General features: G+C 35.9%; 1 protein-coding gene across 1 annotated transcript in view; it reads left to right on the plus strand.

Annotated features, from left to right (window-relative positions):
• Positions 1-4810: 4810 nt before the first annotated feature.
• Positions 4811-22311, plus strand: part of LOC140141493 (mutS protein homolog 5-like) — a 325819-nt gene continuing 308318 nt past the window's right edge. The window contains exon 1 of the mRNA XM_072163378.1: positions 4811-5143. Within this exon, the coding sequence (XP_072019479.1) occupies positions 4871-5143 (273 nt within the window). The 5' untranslated portion in view covers positions 4811-4870. The remainder of the gene's footprint in view (positions 5144-22311) is intronic.

Consider the following 22311-nt stretch of genomic DNA (forward strand, 5'->3'; position numbering starts at 1 on the left):
TCAGACACCCCCTGCGCCGCAATGCCCGCTATTTGGCCATTACTCATCAGTTATACTTAACAGAAATCTACAAAAACTAGCCCCCTAACTCGGAGGGCTGGCTACGGGCCTGGATTTGTGATGATTATTTTGTTAATCTTTTAGACATGTTAGATAGAGCATGCAAGTGTATCACACTGTATTATCAAGCACTCTTCAGTCCAAGATTTTATAAAATTGTATTTCTTAGGTATACTTGACACAAGTCAATGCTTTTCAGCTCTTTTTTGTGGTTGTGCTGCAAGTGTGCCGATAAACTGCCCTTGTATGTGTGCATGTACGCTATGTGCATTTAACTTCACATGAACGATTTGATAATGTCTCCAGCATCTTCATCACTGCCAAATTTGAGGTGAACCAAAGTTCAGGTTTCTGTATTTCCCAGTATTTTCCTGATTGGGAAATACAGGTATTTCCCATTATATTCCCATTGCCACATTGTTGATGGGAAAATAGAGGTGTTGTCTCAGAACTTTGGCATTTGCTGGTCTATAGACTTGCTTTAAATCTATTACTGTTGCAAACTAGATATACCCTTCATCAAGTATGTAAAGGAAGATGCAATTTGGTTGAGGTTGAGAAGGTAAACAAACTCCAGGAAAAGGGGTCATACCCATGAGAGAATTGACTGGCCGCCTGATTAGATTCCAAATGTATGTTGTAAATGATATTTGCGATGATAGTGATGTTAGGCCTATCTTAACATGGCGGGGTAAATATATTGTTGGGATGAAAGAAAGGGCTGCGTGGCTTAAAGGAAGGGGAAAATACCCATGAGAGGTTGAAGGAAGTGCATGAGTCAGGGTTTCCGTTGCTTGAGTTGAGATGCTTGCTTGGTAGCTTTAGAGATAGTGCTTTTATTTATTTCATTTTGTATACAAGCTTTCTTTTGTTATAAAACATAAGAATCATGTCTTAAAAACAATTTCATACACTCTTAGATAGCAACAGCCAATCAAACAAATGTTTGAAAAATGCTAGGAGTGTTTGATTGCATACTCCACATACTACTCATAGTGCTTTCGGACGTGTTAATTTTTCAAAGGAGTTGATGTATTTATAGTTCTCACATTTTCCAACATTTCTAGTCACAATTTTATTTTGGACAGGTTAAGTGTTAAATAGTAAGTTGTCAGTGGGGCAAGATTAGATAAAGGCATACAAACTAGGGTATGAGATATTAGGAATTATTTCCTAGCCTCTTAACCACAGCCTGGTGTGCTATGTAGCTATTCAAGACACAGGATATGTAAGGGATAAACTGTGCATATGAGATATGGGTGCAAGTGGCATCATTTCACTGCCGTGAAAAGAGCAAAATTCATGTGATTTAGTTGTTGTGATTTCTATTATACAAAACAGTGCACTTGTACTAAGATTTTGATGCATCTAATGGGACTAATCTACGGGACTAATGTGCATTTAGACACATTGTGCATAATCTCAGTACTTATGCATTATTTTGTACAATCATCATTCCCAACAAGTAATATGCATTAAACAACTAAATATATTGCTTTTCTGAAATAGCTTTTAATAACTATTATTTTTTAAAGGTGAACATTTAATAATTGCAAGTGTGTGTAACCATCTTGATCATTCTGCATGAGGGGGCAAAGTCCCAGTAACTTGAGATATTTGTCCCAATTGGAGAGGAAACAAGGTCCAAAAGGGACTGATTTGACATCAAAGTTCCCAGTTCTGATTTCCGTAAATGTTTTCCAAGTCTGGATCTTTCACTGGTTATGCCCATGTGCATTTATCTATATGTGAGTGAACACTACGAATGAGCCGTAAACTCGGCAAATTGTATTCTGAGATACAGTGCAAAATGTGTGTGCATGTCGTATTCATAGGTGTGTCTCAATTAGGCGCGACATGTTTCTCATTTGATAGCGTTTAAACCAATCAATAATCCTATTGCTGAAGAGGATAATAATCTAATCTTCGGGCTAAATCCTGTTCAAGTGGTGGGCTACAATTGCATTGTATTTTGTCTAGGTATGTACAACCAACAATAACAATGAGAGGACATTCCTAAACCTCGTTGACTTGGGGATGATTTGAAATGACCGCCAATTATGACTTTATTACCAGCAATGTGGAAAAAGAGACACACGTAGAACTGAAAAAAGTTACCATTTGTTGAAGGAGCAGAGTTCAACAAACCATAACCCCGCTTCTGGATATCGTTTGAAGTCAAATGATATACTATTTTAAAGCTTATGATATATATTTTCTAAATCTGAAATAAAACAAAATTGACCGGGGCCGACTTTACGGCTGATTCGTAGTGTCCAGTCACATATTGTCATTACCAACCTGCTCACCCTACACATTGTGTCTTAGTTCAAGGAAGCTCATCTTTCAAGTTTTTGCTGCACTAGGGAGTGCAGCCTATAGAAGTGTATCTTTCTTTCTTACTGACTGACTCACTGACTGATTGACTAACTGACCGACTGACCGACCGACTAACCTTTTAAGAAAGTTTTATGTGGATATGTACTGGAATACTGTTGTAGTACCATAGTCCAGGGCCATGGTGCAGCTAAAGATGCGGAAATTGCTCTAGTTATGTGTCATGTATACCTGCATAGATACTCACAAAAGGTGATTTTTATCAGACAAACAGGTGGAACTTACCAAAGGTGCCAAAATTGCTTCTATTATTCTACTTTGTGTGAAAACAGTAAGCGATATCTCAAGTTTTCTGGATCCAATGATTTAGTTCCTGGATTTAGTTACATATAAAAACCTCAAGTTAAAAATAGATCTAGGAATGAAAATGAAAGTGTGGTAAAGAAGGGTTAAAAATGCAACTTTTATGCAGATATTTATAGGTTGTAAGTTAAGGCATGCAAGAAGATATAAAATAATGAAAACATTTTTCAAGTGTAACATACTTTTCTGGGTTCTGATGCATATCACATAAAGACTTTTATGATAAAAATAGGTTTAAAATAGGTAAAGGTTTAAAAATGCAGCTTAATGCAGATATTTATAGGTTCTAGTTGGCAGCAAGAAGATATCAGAGCATGAAAATGAAAATAATGCCAGTTTTACAGTGTAACATTCTTTTCTGGATTCTGATACATATCACTTTAAGACTTTCAGGATAAAAATAGGTTACCAGAGGATATCATAGCATGAAAATGAAAATAATACAAAGTTTAAAAGTGTAACTTAAAATAAAATCAGGACATGTTTTATTAGAAGCAAGGATAGTGAATCAGTGGTTAGTCACGGATGTATTCTTGGGGTATTTATTTTCACTGACATCCTTTCATCATTGAAATGGTTGTTATGTTGATGGTAGCCTGCTAGTGGAACTTTATGCCAGGATTTGCATGAGGATCATGCAACCAGTGGCGTAGCCAGGAGGGCCATGCAAGTTTCAAGAGGACAATATTGATTTAAAATTGGATCGATTGAACCCATATTTATTGGTCGCGCTATGAGTTTTAAAATATTTGACGAGACGTACCGTAGTTGAGTCCAATATTTTACAACTCATAGCAAGACCAATAAATATTGGGCGAAAAGCATTATGTGTTGGATCCAATATTTTCACACACTTGGATTCATCAAAACAATTGATAAAATGGTCAAAAATGCATACAAATTTTGAATGTCCCTGGCAGCCAACATGGGGGGAGGGGGGAGTAAACACAGTCCCATATATTTCTTTAAAAAAATATTGTTGGTGCAATATTTACTCACCATATTTGTAATTTTGCTTGGAGTTTTGTGACTATCATCTTTGGAACATGATATGGTCATGATGGCAGAGACTCCTCATTGAGTTGGGAAATGTTTCCCTTCCACTTGCATGGAATGCGCATAGTGCATGGTTTTCTTTTCTTGGGAGTTTTTTGCAAATTGAATAATAATTTTTTGATACACAAGCATTATTAGGCCTATATATGGTCAGGGGATGATTCCAAATCCTCAATCTGTATCTAAATGAAACCTTTTCTTGATTAAAACACACTTAACTCTCTTCCTGTGGGTGTCAACTGCAGACAATAAGTTTCAATTTTTTTTAATTAAAAATTTTAGAACATGAAAATATCTGGAATTAGCATGAAAAATGCATTAAAATGAGTATACAAGGTCAGGTTCTTAAAGTAGCTCTTGATATTTTGAGAAAATATCTCAAAACTTGGAACTTTTAATATTGAAAGCCTATGGCTAGCACACAGCTCATTAAAGTCATATTATAACATTTGCTGAGGAAAAAAAAAACAAAAAATTTTTAAATTCAGGTTTTTACACGATTGTAATGTACTTTAGTAAACAAAGATTCTCTGCAAAAATCAAGACTTTAGGTGCTGTAGTTTTGTCAAAATCCGAGATTTTGAATAAACCGCGTGAATCAGCATTTTATTATTACGATAGAAATATTAGTCGCACGCGTATGCGATGTCTACACAGTACTACGTTACACGGGCGTGCGGGACACACACACACACACGCCAGAGGTCGTACCATATTACAACTGCCCGGCGTGACATGCATTGGCGCTAGTTTCTTTGCTTTACCTCACTTGTTCGGCTCAAAATTAAAAGGGGACATATCTGACAGTAAATGCTAATATTTTATTGAAAATTAATACTAATCTAGATTTTTAAAGAAATGTTATAATATGGCTTTAACATGAAATCTGTGTATCTTACCAATTTTAGTACTGACAGTAGTATAGTAGCAGGATAAAATCTTAATTCTCAAATGTCTTCTTTTCTGGTTTTCATTTACATCACAGAAGCTTGCTCCATTGTGCTGAAAGCTTGCTCCATTGTGCTGAAAGCTTGTTCCATTGTGCTGATACCTAATGGCATTTTCCTCCAGTAGTAGTCGAAGTAGGCCAAGCCCTTTCACAACAACCAGTATCCCAGCTCTTAATACTGATAATTATAGCGGCGGCGGTGGTGGAAGACGACGGCCAGGATCCTTGAATTCATCAAGCAGTGGTCCATCCAAGTCTGCAGCAACTCATTCAGGAGCTACTGCTTCATCAGGTCAAGATGATTCTACTGATTTGACAGAGCAAGATGTACAACAGGTGCAGCGAGGAGTGTTGGAATCAGACACTGAATTACCACAGGTGAGAGAAAGTATGGATTAGTTTGATCAGTGGCAGCGCCAGGAATTTTTTTCGGGGGGGGGGGGGCCAAAGTGAATTTCAGGGAAAATAAACTAATTTTGTGTAAAATTGCTACAAAAAGTGGCATTTTTCAAAAAATTTTGGTTTTTACTTAGGGGGCAACAGGGGGGGAAAGGGTTCTGACTGGGGGGCATCATGTGCTCCCCCATGCACCGCCATTGAGTTTGATCAGTGAAAACATTTATTTAGGATTCAATCAATTTGTTTCATTAGTGTTCATCACTATTTAACAATTATGCATCCAAATCGTCTGCATGGTTGAAATAAAGCAGACGCGCCGGATGCAAATGTACAATGAAAACAAGCTAAAAATCGTCAAATCACAGATATTGGAACACACAATAGCAACTTAAGCTACCATAGCTTTTAAGCTCTAGATCTAAGATAGCTTTTAAAGGTGAGTTTCTCGACAGGAGTCTAAGTAAACCTTAGTCTTAAGTTTGGTCTTAAGGGCTGGGGTATGAACGTTTGGACAGTATTTATTTTGGGACATTAGAGCACATCAGACATATCGAATTGCATTCTGAATACGAAGAAAGTCATTCTGATATCAAATAATTTTGATTTTTTGAAATTCGCAATTTAATACACATTTTATGGCAAATCATTAAAAATTTATATTTTTGATATTTAACAGTACTCGAAGTAAACTTTATAAATCTGATGATTTATACTTAAAGTGTATGTAGGTGGGATGAAAAGCCGACGATCAATTGAAAATGTTGACCTTTCGTATTGAAGATATGGATTTTTTCCCAAAACACCAAAAACAATTAGGTCTTTTTGGGAAAAAAATCCATATCTTCAATATGAAAGGTCAAAATTTTCAATTGACGTCGGCTTTTCCTCCTGCTACATACACTTGTACTGATGCGATTTATTAGATTAGATTTATTCTAATGGCGACTAAATATTCGATCCCTGGCGCCAATGGCGACCAACTATTGAAGCTTTTAATCACCAGCAAATGCAAAACATGTATGTAATGTAGCATTCAAGAGTATGAATGTATGCTATGAATATATGCATTTATCATGTCTCAATGGGCCAAACATATAGGCCTACACTGTAGGCTACATGCTGTATGGAGTATGTAGCATTCAATGGGAATATGTAGATTGAGTACAGCAGCTATGAACATTCAACGCACGTGGCTGTTCAGTTGGCACCTCAGATTTGTTACCTGGGAGCAAAATTTGGGCGCCTAAATTTATAAAGTTAGGAGCCATTGGCTCCTCAATCAGGTTTTGCACCGTACAGCACTGACTTTAAGAATATATCATTAGATTTATATAATTTACTTCAAGGACTGTTATATATCAAAAATTTGAAAAATATCAAATTTTTATAATTTGTCATAAAATTTGTATTATATTGTGATTTTTAACAAATGAAAATTATTTGATATCAGAAAGACATGATTCGTATTCAGAATGCAATTCGATAGGTCTGAGGTGCTCTCATGTCCCACAAAAAATACTGTCGAAACGCAATAAACGCTCATTTTGGATCCCTTAACCCTGGAATTATGTAAAGTTATGGGCCTCATAACTGCTAAATTATTGGTTTAAAGTTATAAAAGTATATATTTAGAATGGCAAAGACTTGATAAATTCATCTGTGAGGTCCAATTTTGGCCAAAATGCTCCCTTTTGGCCCAAAATCACACACACAAAAAAATTTGGGCCCACTTCTTTTTCGTTAAACGTACCAAAAATTTCTTGGGCCAAAAATTAAAAAAAGATATTAATTTGAAAAACTAGATAAAAATATCTTGGAGCCTTTTTTTAATTTTTTTAGATTTTGACCAACTTCACAAAAAATATTTGAAATTTGGGGGAAAATGTGGCTTTTTTATGATTTTTCTGAAAATAAATATTTGAAATTTGGGGGAAAATGTGGCTTTTTTATGATTTTTCTGAAAATTAAGCTTTTTTTGACTATTTTTGGTGCAAATTTCTAAGTTGGTCAAAATTCAAAAAAAGTTGCCCCCTCACAGAAATTTCAGAGATGAAAATGAGCGGCAAATAGTAAAGTATCCTTAAAATGATTAAAAATTGACAAATGGGAACAAAAATGTTGCCCTCGAGCAAATAAACACAGCCAAATTAAAAAGTCTTCAGTAGTTCCGTCCCCATTTAATCAGAGTCTGATGAGTTTATGGCAAGTAAATTTGTATAATAATTTTCTATACACTTTCCTTGAAGGTTGATACCAAATTTGATATCAAAAGTTTAATCATCGTGAGCGTAGGAACCGTTGTTCGGAAATTCGTGCAATTTCAAAAATGACAAATTACGAATTGACCAAGCAAAAGTCAATGCATGGTATCAGCTTATTATGTGGCCTGAAGCAACCCGTACAGGAATCATTGTACACTTGCCTGCGCACACTTGAAAGAGCGGGGGATTTATTTGACATGCATGGGTAAACCTTTAACCTGCCGGCCTATTCAGGCGGCGTAATTCTTGGCACTCACGCTAGTTCCGCTCGTGATACAATTCCCTATGTCATTTTTAAAATTGCACGAATTTCCAAACAAAGGTTCCTCTGCTCACGATGATTAAACTTTTGATATCAAATTTGGTATCAACCTTGAAGGAAAGTGTATAGAAAATTATTATAAAATGATTTTGCCATAAACTCATCAGACTCTGAGTAAATGGGGATGGAACTACTGGAGACTTTTTAATTTGGCTGTGTTTATAATCATCCCTGGTGTTGTAGGCGGTTTAAAAATCTTTTAAAAGTCTGTTCACATTGACAAGTACTTTTGCATCAGTCTTTTTGACAGGTTACAATCACATGACTTAGCCACTAGGTTAGAGGTCTTGTTTTACATTTTGTGGTTTAGGAGTAAATAATTGTAAACACAACTTCCAAGAAAAGTGTTATAAAAATAGACCAGTAGCAGACTGACAAAGTACTTCAGACAATGTAACATTCTTTATTTCCTCTGGAGTCAAAAGTTCATAAAAAACGTTCTGTAAAACTGAAAAGGTTTTTTGCTGTCCTCCTCTTCTAGCCTCTACCTCCTAATGTCCATCAATATTGTCATCATCGTCATCATCATCAAAATCATTACATCACCATTGTCATCATTATTGCCACCATTGTCATTTATTTTGATTATAATGTTATTATCATTTAATAAATTAATTCAGTGTTAGCACTTTTTTTAAAAAAAACACTCATTCAAACTCAAATTGTTGTAAATAATTCTGAAACATTGTCACCCAAGACTACAAGAGTGATAAACTGATATGATTTAATATATTAATATAGGCTATGTAGGGCCTATATCTGGTTCTGGTTCTGGTAAGCTGACGTTGTGCTTAAAGCATATATTAAAGTCAACTTGACCAATGAGCTCGCATGGAGATGTGCAGAAAAATTTAATGAATAGTTTCAAGTTGAACATCACTACAATGGCTGCGCAGTGATGACTTGAAGCTCTGCAAAGTGTTTGTTTCTACCACTTCGGTAGGCAGCCTATTCCACAGTTCAATTGATGCGGGGGAAAATGAATATTTATAAGCATCAATTCTGGTTGCTGGCTTGATGTATTTCTGGTTATACAGTCTGCTTGATCTTGGATTAGGTGTGAGATATTTACTCATAATATAGGCCCTATAATTTTTTATAATTTTTTATAGTGTTTGATATGTTATTGTGAACACTATACCTGAATTTATTATGTAAATTTCTTTCATAATACCAGCATTTGTTAAAACAGTTTAAAAAAAAATCAGACAGACCCTACCCTACCCTTTGGGATCAGTGGATCAAGGGGCAAATATTTTTTTAAATGAACAATAGGAATAAACAAGTTGTACCAGGGCGTGTACAATAGCTTACAATTTCCAGGAAAACATCCATTCTTTTACCAAACTTGTTTTTGCCCAAAGCATGGCCATGATGCTCACTCAATTGGTGTTAACCATAGCTGCAGGGGACAGTTGGTCTTGGGGTGGGCATTGTTCATTTCAAGACAATAACACAACTTTGATCTTGACAGGTAAAAGTGTTTTAAATAGTTGATTTTCTTTTCTGGGAAATGTTGTTGTAATAATAAGTTATTTAGATATGAAAGGAGGTGAAGCTGATGCACAATTACAATTTGGATGCTGTTGTGAGCCAAAAGTGAATATTCTTTACAATTTACAAATATCTTTGCAGCAATATCCTTGACAGCATTTCATGTAAAGCTTGTAATCAGTGGGAAGAAAAGGGGTTTTCACATCTTGTGTGAGAAATATAGAGTGAATGAATTTGATAATAATTCACTAAGTACTGCTTTTTTAAACACATTTTAGCATTTTGCTTGCAATTTTGTTGTATCGTATTTGTAGCAAGAAATTACTTTATAGCAGTACTGGTACATGACTGTTTGAAATCTCTCACACCTACCATCACAGCGTGTGATGAAACCACAGCATTGTTATGAAAATTTACTTGTTTCTTTTGCTCAAGCTTTTTTTTTACAAAATACCGCCAAAGAAGTTTGGTCTTTTCACCAAAAATGAACCCTAAATTTGCCCTAAACAAGGATTTTGGGCCAAAAAAACAAATAAGGCTCAAATTTGTTTTATAGCTAGCCATCAATCTAGAGCTGCACAGATTGCATGAAACTTTTCAGGTCTTCCACTTGCAAAGAAGAGAAAGTTTAACATGGTTCTTACAAAAACCACAATAAATTGCCACTTGTTCAGCGTGATTTTAACACCAACCAGATCCAGTATTTGCAACTCAGACCACAATTGTTCTGTGAGGACCCTATTCTTGGAAAATATTGAATACAGGGTTTTAACCTTGGAGAACTGAATCAATTACTCTTGACAGAGCTGAGATTGTTGTTGTAAATGCTTGTGGTTGTGTCCAAATCAATGATCAAGTGAAAGGAGTGACTTGTCGCATGAATTGAATCTGAGATATGACTGTAATAAATGGTTTTATTTTGTTTGTACTTCATTGTTCTTTACAACATAAATGATTAAATATAATTTGAATCTCTAGACGTTGACATTAAATAGGTGATTTATTGAATTTTATACTTTGTTTAAATAGTTTTGTAAAGTGAGGTTTGATTTTGATCAGCAATCTGGGCAGTCAATCTGGCACTACTACCCTGATTAGTATTTCAATGCAAGATGTTCGCTACAGTTCAGTTAATTTTCACAAAACAAGTTATAGTTTCTATAATATCCTTCATTAATATATTCTCGTTCATTTATTGGTTAAGCGAGTATAATGTGACCAAAAATAGTTAAACTATTTTGCAAAGCAGTCAAAAAGCTTATTGATCAAAGAATGGGTTACTGTTCAAGTACTATTTCGCTGTGAGTTTCCCTCTGAGCGCGTATAACCTCATTGCCGCTTCGCAATTCCAAGTGGTCGATGCAACTCGCCAAGTACACCGGATTGCAGTAACGGTTCCTGAGTATTAATCCGGGGTATTAATATGCAGCAAGTCATGTTGTCTTGCAAAGTACACATGCAAGCAGCACAGAACTGCAGCTAAAATATGGCGGTTTCATCGGGCATAATCTGAGCTGCATCAGGATCAGTATCCCGAGTCAGTATGTTTATATTGACGGTGAAATAACAGAGAACATGGTTACTTGTTTCACCGCGGTATTGCAGTAGTTATGCCTACAACATTTTCACGGCAAGCTTTAAGCACTCAATTTGTGTGCGTGCTGCGTGTGTGTGCATTCAATCAACACAAAGCAAGGCAAGCCTAGCCTTGACTAGGCCTAGCCTATGTGTATGCTTAAGCCTATGAGCTCCTATGTTTATAAAAAAAGCCTTGCGTTTCTAATATTTTAACCAATCAATGAACAAAGAATATATTGATAAAGGATATAAAACAAATATTTATTGCTCTTGATTCGGGATCCAGTGGAATCTATTGGTCCCCTCGGTAAACTGAAGACTATGAGCCAACTATTCCCCGAGACCGCCAGTTCACCACAGGGACCAATAGATTTCACCAGATCCCTCATGAGCAGTAAATATTTGTATACTAATCCACACTTAGGGCAATCTGTCTAAACTTGCATTGTCCTACACATAGTGAATTATTTTCAATAAGTTTAAATTACAAAATTGTTTCTATTAAAAATATGGTTATAACATATTTTGCCTGTGTATAAAATTCTGCCAAAACACAAGTCCGCATGAATTCCCAAAAGTAACCTGTCTGTCTGTCTGTCTGTCCTGAAAGCAACCTGTCCATATATTTTTGTGTAACTTTGGTTTTGATGTATCGGGACTGTCTTAGACCCTAGTCAGACGTGCATGTTTTTACCAAGTAAAGATGGTCGGACCATGGTACGGGTAGCCTGTGACTGCACGCGACCATGGCCAGACTATGGTCGGACCATCTTTCCCCACCAACAATTTTAATGCTGAAATGGGCCGAAATAAAGATAATTGTGACCTAAAAAGGCCAAACGGATGAAAAAATTTTGGTCAATTTTGTCCTGATATTTCAGCAGCCGTTCGCCACTTCTCGTTGTTAGTGGCAACATTTCAGCACGTGCGAAGACAAAGTAGTAGCCCTTCTTGGAGGTGCAGACAGGCTCTATATTACACACTGATTTTGCCCATATTTTGGTATATAAAAAAGACTGGTGTATATTGTGCAGTCAAAATACACTACACTATTCATAAAACTACCCCCCCCCCCTTATAGGGGCCCTAAGGATTCCACCGAGGGGAGGGGGCTGATTTAGCATGACTTTACAGAAAACCAGGGGCCCACTCTCCACTGAAAGCAACCACCACAACCAACTGAGTGTAATACTAGTACTTCCTCCAATACTTCTTTCCATTTTACAAGTTGGTCACTAAAATTGAAGTTGTATGAACTCTTCTTCCTGGCAACCCTCAGAACATGTAGGATCTTTTTCCTGCGGGGAGGCTCAGAGGGGTTGTCACTCGGGGTTGTCAGAGTTATGAGAAGGGTTTAATGGCTAAAATCGCCAAAAAACGGCTGATTGTACATGATTTTTAACAAAGTGCGAGGGGCTTCAGCACCCAAAGCATCCCACCGAGGGAAGGGACCGCTGATTTCGCATGACTTTACAGAAAACCAAGGGCCTACCGAAAGCAGCCACCACTACCAACTGTAATACTAGTACTTCCTCCAATACTTCTTTCCATTTTACAAGTTGGTCACTAAAATTGAAGTTGTATGAACTTTTCTTCCTGGCAACCCTCAGAACATGTACACACATACAATGAAGAGGTCCGATGCACAATGTAATAGGCCTATATCCAAAGGCTGCCACATGTATTTTTGCTGAACCATGAAATGGTATCAGCCTATATGAGTGAATGTTACTAGCTTACTTACTTACTAGCTTACTAGCTTACTTACTTACTAGCTTACTTGTAACTAGCTTACTAACTGACTAACCATTTGGTCTGAAATGGACATATCTCTAAATGCCACGAAGGTATGACCCCATGAGTGGTGTCATATGAAAGAGGAAAACATAAAGAATATAATAAAAATATTTCCAAGCGTCAGAGGTCATCCTGGGGTCACAGGGGTCAAAGAAAGGTCATTTTAACCGAAAATGCTCCGATTGAGCTCAAATTTAAATGCAATGATCCTTATGACATTCTAAGCATGTTTAAAACATTTAAACATTTATTTCAGGTCATTAAGGGGTCATAAAGGGGTCAAAGGTCAAGGTTTTCAAAATGCTCCAATTGAGCTGAAATTTACATGCAATGATCCTTATGACATTGTAAACATTTAAAAAGTATTTTAAAATTCATTTAAGGTCATTAAGGGGTCATAAAGGGGTCAAAGGTCAAGTTTTTCAAAATGCTCCAATCGAGCTGAAATTTATATGCAATGATCCTTATGACATTCTAAACATTTTAAAAACATTTTAAGATTCATTTAAGGTCATTAAGGGGTCATAAAAGGGTCAAAGGTCAAGTTTTCCAAAATGCTCCGATTGAGCTGAAATTTAAACACAATGATCCTTATGACATTCTAAACATGTTTAAAATATTTTAAAATTCATTTAAGGTCATTAAGGGGCAATAAAGGGGTCAAATGTCAAGTTTTCAAAATGCTTCAATTGAGCTGAAATTTAAATGCAATGATGACAGTGGTATAGGCCTACCACAATATACTGCCGAAGCCACATGGTTCAGCTATGGTGCGGTTATCGCTCTTGTTGTATTAATGCTCGGCATGCAAGCCATAGACTTTAACATAAAAATTCCAAAGTTTTGACAATTTTTTTTCCAAAATATCAAGAACTTCCACCTTCCACCCACCTATGACTTGGGCATCCGTTCATCTGACTGTCGGAGGTCAACATCCATTGCTACTTACAGTCAGATGACCCAATCTCCCGCTACCATCAAAACCAACATCAGTCGGCATTGAAGACCAGTGGATGCTGGTCGCAGGCCACCTGAACCTCCACAATGTAAGCCGTGAAAACTTTGTTTAAATTTGTACTTTCTCGATATCAAGAGCTATCTTAAGAACCACTAGATCAATACTAGGCTTGTTTGTACTCATTTTAATGCATTTTTCATGCCGATTCCAAAAATGGTCATGAAAATGCAAAATTCTGAATATGTGTACTCCATTGCAGTGCTGATGTGGCAGCTCTGATGGGTCATATGTACAGTCAGTAACATTAATGAGATTTTTTTAGAGTGCATAGTTTGCTATCTTTTCCAGAGTCAGTAGATGCTTTTTTCCTGGGACAGTGTGCAGTGTGGTTCTCAGGAAGCAGTTTTTGTTTGGTGTGTGAAAGAAATTACCTGGATCTAGGAGTTGGGCTGACTTATGGGATGCAAATTAGTATAAGTACAGTGATCATTAAAAAAAATGAACACAAAAATATAGGAAATGAACACTAAAATATAAAATGACATGAATAAAAAAATGTTAAAAACCAGTGGTGGCGCTACACTGGGCATTTGCACCTCCCAATATTTTTCTTGCCCCCCAGTTTGCCCCCTCCCCACTTTCAAGGTAAAAAATGCAAAATTACACAAATTTCCCCTTTTTGCTTCAATTTTAGGCAAAATTTGTTGATTTCCCCCCGATTTTGCCCCCTGAAATCTACTTCCCCCCCCCCAATGCCCCCCATGAAAAAATTCCTGGTGCCACCTCCATTTAAAACCAACCCATACAAGGCAGCAATGGATCACATACTAACTCTTGAATTGCACCTCATTGAATCCTGTGCCACGAAGGAATCACGCTCTGAAATAAGGTCTTGCTTCATTTCTAATCTTGACATCCTGATGTAAGAGCTCCATGATTTGGCATTACATGTTGTACTCTAGATACCCTGCCATAACAACTTCTGGTTCACAAAACTTATGAAGTGTTGAATAGGACCTGATATTAAGAAGAAGAACTACTCTAACATGATTGATGGAGAAAGGAGACATACACTCTAATTTTGTACCGTTCATTTTTTTTTTATAGATTATACATATGAAGAGATTTGTTGCATCCACTTGAGTAATTTTGAGATGAGAAAACATCAAAAAATTATCAAAAAAGTACTGACATATTATGAAAGGTCAAACTACTCAAATAAAGTTGGGTTATTTTGGACAAGAATCTATTCATTCTATATTAAATAACAAGATTGCTATAAGTTGAATATTCATACGTAGTGGTATATATTAAATTAGAAGAATTTTTTGACTTCAACACTACTTAAAATTTGATCGCTTACCAGGAGTGCTTTCACAGTACTGCTGAGGATGCAGTTGGTGCTGTGAAAGCGCTCCCGGTAAGCGATCAAATTTTAAGTATACTTTGATCAGCTCGTAGTCGACGGGCCTTATAACATCGCGGATTAATATCAAAATATTTTATTTTGAGAATTTTTTTTGTGACATCTCTCCAGAAGCATCACAAATTATTAATTCAAGTCCTGTACTTTGTCTACTTTCTTTAATAGGTTAACACACAAAAAAGACCAGACAGGTCATCTAAGCACTCTTAACGGTTGAAGTAAAAAAATTCTTCTAATTTAACAAGATTGCTGATTTTAAAATGACAAGGCAACTTATCAAATTTGAGTAGTTTCTTGTCATTTTGATGAGAATATCCCAGTCATCTTGTCAAATTTGATATGTTTCTATTCAGAAATGAGTAGATCGTTTTAAGAGTGATGTAGAAGACAATCATAGATTTTCATGACAAATTCTCTCACCTAATTGGTCCACCACTTGAAATGGTCAATTTGATCATAACATTTTGCTCTAAATTATTATTCGCTCTGATATTATTTGAAGTTGTAATCAAAGAACGATGGAGTCATATGTTTCAAATTGGAGGGAAAGATGATCTATAGTAGAGTCTGAAGTTCACCGTTTTCTAAAATCTCTTTTCCGTGTTGTAATCTGTGTTGAAAATTGTAACCGTGTTTCATGAATAAAGCTTAAAATGTATAAATAATGATATTAATGTTAAAATGTATAAATAATGATATTAATGTTAAAATGTATAAATAATGATAAATAATGATATTAATGATAAAAATAAGACATTTTATGTTTTCCGTAAAATGGAAAACTTCAGACTCTAATCTATAGCTAGTATAATTTTATAGTCAGAGCCATGGCAAAAACACCACAAATCAAGTAGCAATGTGGCTACATTATTCTTTTTTGTTGTGTTCACCAAGGAAATTCTGAAAGTACACTTTGCTTCATGAATGCCCTGCCCTGTTCTTCATATGCATAGCTTTATCTTATTGTGGCATTTATTGAAATCTGTGTGTATAAAAGAGAAAATCAAGCAATGTATGTGTAAAACAATCTGTTGAACTTTCCTTTTGCAACCAGACATGCTTTTATTTTGTTGCCATAGCAATGTAGCATCGAATAGAAAAACTGACAATAACTGTGATAATGTGCCAAATGCTCAACTGTTTGTTAAGTTATGAAAAGGGGTGGATTGAGGATTACTTTACAGAAATTTCATTATTTCAATACATCAAGCATGCTTGCCTCAAATTCAGTTGATCAATATGATATGATCTAAATGTACTGCTAAATAGAGTTTTGGAATTAATCTCATTTATACTGCTAAATGTTCTTGAACATACCAGCAGATTGTGTTGGTAAATGTGTTTTTACCTTATAAATGTTTTTCATCTGCAAGTGATGCCTACTCACAGCAGCCTGATGGAGTATCCCATCATGCATTGCAGTGTATCTGCTTGCTTCATAGTAAATGTATACAAAAAATAAGAGCCACTTAATAAAATGTTGAGAGCTATAATAACTGATAGCATCATATAGAGTTAATATTGTTTCGACCAAAAGTATAAGCACCACTAATGTTGACTGAATGAAATAGAATAATGTTGCGATGAGGTTTTTCCAAGTTGTCAATGTAGAGCATCATGCGGCGATGCCTGAGCCAACTACGATGCGTATGGCAAAGAACAATGGAAAGTGCCATGCATAATTCATGCACATACTGCCGGGCAATGACGTCACATGTCATGTGCATTTTAAATCGCCCACCACATTTTATATAGTACAAGAAAGCCATTGAACAGTGTAACGGTTCGTTCAAGCATATCGATAGACCAGTCCCTCACCTTTATGATAAACAATGTCAAGTGGTCTATAGGTTCACCCACATCTCAAAAGCATCTACAAATTTCCAGGCAGGCATCAGTTTCAGGAACACCAGGTACCTAAAGCAATGCTTTTGCCCTGGGTTTGCTCATTAGACTTCAGTGGAGTGTAAAGGAAAGTAAAGCATTGCAAAGATGTTGTGAGACCCGTTCTTTGGCATCAACATGATCAAGGAGCACAATAATTAATGTCTATCTGAGTTGATATCATATTTTGTCAGCACTGTTTGTTTTATTCCAGTCAGTCAACTGGAAAGTTGAGAGGAAAACAAAACACTTTGTCTCACAGTCTGTTGATTAATTTCTCAGATCTAACTAGTCTAAACAACACAGGAAAGGCAAACTTCCTAACACAGGTTAGCTCTTCTTTCTCCAGTAATCGCCTACAGCCATCCCTCATCTTTTAGCTACGGATGCCATTGGCTGCCATTGACAGGCAAGCATGATCAGGGTTGCCACATGATGCATAAGGAGCCCAACCAAGCTATTTAAGGGTAGACGAGATATTGTTGGTCGAAGCAACCAAAAAAAAAATCAATCTTCATGATTATCTAAATCAATATATTATTGAAAATAACACTTTGATGTTTTGCAGTTCATTCTACAAATCATATATCGTTGAAAACTTGCTTGATTTATTGTTGTGAATGAGTTATGTCTGGCCTACATTTTACAAAAGTGTTGTTGTTTCAGCCCTCTTTACAACATAACGCAAGAACCACAGGACCTACAAAAGTATATCTGTGATATTTGAATTCTACTACACACTCGCTATGAAATGACCAATGCAATTTTTGCCAAAGCTCACTTCCATTCGCAAGATGCTCTGAACTACCATATCGCAGTGATAGTTTAAAATAGTTGCTAACCTTAAAGACACTATCAGTTATCCTTGCAAAGGAGTAACAACATTTTTTTTAGGAATTGCTTCAAAGTGAAGGATAAATCATTACTATACTTTCCCCATATGAAAACTGTTGGAAAAAGAAAACAAACAAACAAACAAACAATGGCAGTGCTTATTTATGCAGCTTATAAAGGAGGTGTTTACTGGAGACCCCCTTCCCACCCAAATTCACACCCCCACCCTAAAATAAAGTGCCACCACTGGATTGGTCAAATATATGGCAACTGTGCCAGATGATGATTATCATAGTAGTGTGATCCAAATGAGCAGTGGTTCATTCATTCTGACAAGTCTTGTGTCTCAGTCAGTCACCCCTATCTCTCATTTAGGATCTGCTGACTGGAGTAGGAATTGTAGCACTTTGCTTGAGGAAGTTGTTTTGGTTTGTGGACCGGAAATCTACAGTCTAGCTGCCTTCAAGAAATAACTCAAGCAGAAGATTTGCTGAGAAAAATTAGCCCGTATGCATAGTTTTGTGTTTTTTATCCAAACTAGTACAGCCCACCTTGCCCTGTGAGGAAGATGCATATTCCCATGGTAGACTGGGTTTGTGGCACGCCTTCTAGGCGACTTGATATTATACTTGATATAATTCGCATAGATGGTTGATAATTGATGTGGGATGAAGGGTAATAGTACAAGCTTAAAAGTTAGACATCAACTCAGACATGAAGATTCCTTTTTCTCTTTTTCAGTTCCATCCCTCCCGGTTAATATTCCAGTAACCTTTACCAGTAGTTACAGAATTGCACCAATAACTGATATCCAAAGATATTTATATGAAGCAGTTTTAGTGAGCAGTAATATGGGTTATTTCTTTGATAAATTCAATTAATGCATTCAAATAGTTTGGGGTTTGTGTACTTTTTGCTTTCGTTGCAAATTTCTTGATATGTTGCTTTTTGCACCTTTGGTTAGAAAGGTTTGCAATGGTACAAACCCGGGGTACAAAATATAGTTTGATCAGCTCGTAATCGACGGTTCTTATAACATCACAGATTCATATCAATATATTTTATTTTGGAAATTGCCTTGTGACATATCGCAAGAAGCATCACAAATTAATCACTGAAGTAAAACATGCACAATATAGACCAGACAGGTAAACTATATCACTCTTAACGTGGGTCTACCTTTCAGGCGTAGTGGTAAAAGCCTAACAATTCCCGCCGATTACAAGCTGATCAAAGTATACACTGCAAAAATTGTGTCTTACCTGAGGACACTATTTTAAGACGTGACTTTGAAGCCACTTTTTAGCCATGTCCTTATGCAAGTCATGTCTTGCATGGAGACATGGCTTGTGGAAAGACAGGAGTTTGAGCTATGTCCTTATCCAAGACAAGACATCAACAAAGTATGTAGCTAGCCTTAAGTCATGTCTTAATTATAAGAGCAGAATGGGACATGTCTTACTTCATATCCTAATTAAAGACACATAACTGAATAAGTGACTTCTAACAAGTCACTAATTCTTTGAGTCGTGTCTTATCGCAATTTCATATGTCTCTAAACTAGACATATGACGCTGGCATAAAGTCATGACTAACCTCAAGACATGTGGTTATATGACCCATTCCATGTCAACTCCAGGGATGTGCACCGCAGCACCTCTTCAATTCTTTTCTTTTCGCCAGCCCATCGGGCTGGTACCTATTTCTGGGATGGGGTCAGTTTGCTCAAGAGATTACTTTTTATTGGTATTGGAATGACTTTTTGTTAAAACTTTTGTGGTTGAATTTTTTAAAAATATTTTAATTCGATGTGTAAGGAAAAGTAAGTATGTTTTGCCGTTTCAACGAATGAAAAGCAGTGAGTATTACCAAAGTTATGTTTGAATTAATATGACTTTAATAAAAGTTTTAGGTATAGGCCTAAAATGTAACAATAATAGTTAATATACAGCATCATATGGTCAGCAGAAGAAAAGTATGTCATTTCAGTGTCTTTGACCCGGGGTCCTTGACCACTGAACAGCGTGATATCATGTTGATAACAGATCTAAGAATCAAAATCTTCATCATATGGACCACAAAATTATTGATGTCAAAGTAATTATCTATCCTATCCTGTGTCGTTTTATGGATAAAAATGACTCAAAATGCTATTGATGAAATAGTTGCTATCATGAACATCAGTTTTGCCTTTTCAACGGGAAAAATCCGATGCAAAATAAAGTTTTTAGGGCCTAGCTATAATATGGGCATAATTTATGCATGTAGGCCTATAGTATTGAACAATGTACCCATTTGACATGCACTTATAGATAAATAAATTGTCTTACTTTATTAATTTAATAACTTCTATGTTATAAATAAAATGACACATAACGTAAGTGAAGCTACTTTCTATCTTTTTTATTTGATTCATAAACTTACAGTCAAAACACACAAGAGTGAAGATTGCAGTGAGTAATCAGTCCTTTATAAATGTTCTTGCCACCATCTATCATATAGTAAACTATACATTGCGAATTAATATCAAATTAAAAAAAAAAAAAAATGTACATGTAAGGTGAGTTTATATTATGTTATATGGCGAATTAAAGGAGTATTTCGTGATCCTAGCATCCTCTTTTTATGACATTTTTCAGTAGATATCCACAAAAAAGCTTATTCTAAAAAATTTCAGTTGATTCCGATTTTGCCTTTTACGAGTTATGCATGGTTATGTGTAGACAATGTGTTGCAATTTTGTTCTGGTATACCAGAGCGAAATTCAAATTTCACGATTACTTTACTAAACGAATTAATCTGCAAGAAATATTTTGTACATAAACATTATGTAGCCAGAGGTTTCCAGTGATATAAAAATCTCAACTTTTTTTGAGAAAAGTTAGGGGATGATGCTGTGGATCACGAAATGCCCTTTTAACTAAAACCTGCAGTCAGTGCAGTGTAGTATTTGTGACGTGGTATATCGAAAGCAGACACTTTTGGGCAGGATCGTAAATGGAGAAATAGCCAAAAATCTACCCGGGGTGATTTTTTCATGATTTGGGTTTATGATGTTATTAATGTTTAAAATATTGTCTGATCGTTTCAGACCGGAATATAACTGGCATGTTGTATTTTTGAGACATTTTTCAAGGTAATTCCTACTCTCAACATTGTCAATAATATTTTTAAAGGCAGCTTATCTATTATTAATATTAAAGGCCCATTCAGTGATTTGCTCATCCAGATGATCGTAAAAATCATCAAAATTTTGGTACCGTACCTTTGTTATTACATAGATGTGCTAAGTCTGCGAATGGTTCAGCCAAAAGCCGTGTAGGCCTATTTAAGACAAAATAAGACATTTTACACAAATCTGTATTTTTAGATACTGACAGTATCTAAAATTAGCTACAAGTATTTGAATGGCGGGGCTTGAACTTCGTCAGTACTGCTGTTTTCTTCATTTTTTGCCAAATTTGGCATTTCAAAAATACCAAATGACAATTTGAATGACTTAGGCCTATCCTTCTCTTTTAAGCAATTTATAAACAATTTTAATTTTTTTACTCTTGCGCTGGGATCACTGAATGGGTCTTTAAGAAATGTGGCGTATCATGTCAAAAACAGACATCTTTTGGACAGCTTATAAATTTGGAGGCTTTCACATAAAGAGCTATTTTGCTCCACAACGCCGTTTTCCCCAATAAAATCGGACATTCCTAAGCGAAGAAATTGAGTTCGTAAGTTACGGTATTAAAAATTGGAAATTGAAATATCGTGGGTAAAAAGCTGAAAAGACAAATAAAACCAGAACAGAACAATTTAGAGAACAATAATGAATTAATAATAATGAACAATAATGAATTAAAGAGTTGACAGGAGATTAGAAGTTAATGTTTTCTGCAGTTTCAGTGTACATCTTCTCACCGTTGATGGTTTGGTGGACTGTCATGTAACATGGATGTAGTAAGCCGTGATCCTAAAAAATGCCTTTCACATTGACCCAAACTAATTACAAGACCTCTTCTGCATTGAGGCTGGCTTTCCCTTTTAAAGGGAATTTTTATTCTGTGTGGTGGTAGATATTGATGAGCTTCATACTCCATTTAGTTTTCCGTGGCATCAATTTGAAATTTAGGGTCAGCATAAAAATGTGAGTAAATGCTTGAAAAGGCACGTTTGGAGGTCCATAAATGTATAAAGGAACCCTTTACAACTTTGAAAAGAATGTATCCTGGGATACTTATTTGTGTATCGAATTCAAATCTGGCATCAGAAAACTTGTAACTCCTTTACTTTAAAAGATATAGGGCCCTCAAATGCAACCTGTCCATCCAGGACCAACTTTGGGGGGTCAGAACAAAAAAAGTAAAAATAATTTTTTTGTCCATTTTTTTGCCAGTCAGAGCCCTTTGGTAAGGACATTACTCTTATCCAATATTGAGCCTATTAGAATACTTTTAGCTGAGATATTACCCATGCAAAACCCCAATTGTACATTTTTTGTACATTCTGACCCCCTGAAAGTTGGTCCTGGATGGTGAAGTTCAATTTGAGGGCCACCATCAACTTTAGGTATGTTAAAGATATGTTGGACAACATTTCTGA

Source organism: Amphiura filiformis, chromosome 19 (assembly GCF_039555335.1).
Source record: "Amphiura filiformis chromosome 19, Afil_fr2py, whole genome shotgun sequence".
Taxonomy (NCBI): Eukaryota; Metazoa; Echinodermata; class Ophiuroidea; order Amphilepidida; family Amphiuridae; genus Amphiura; species Amphiura filiformis.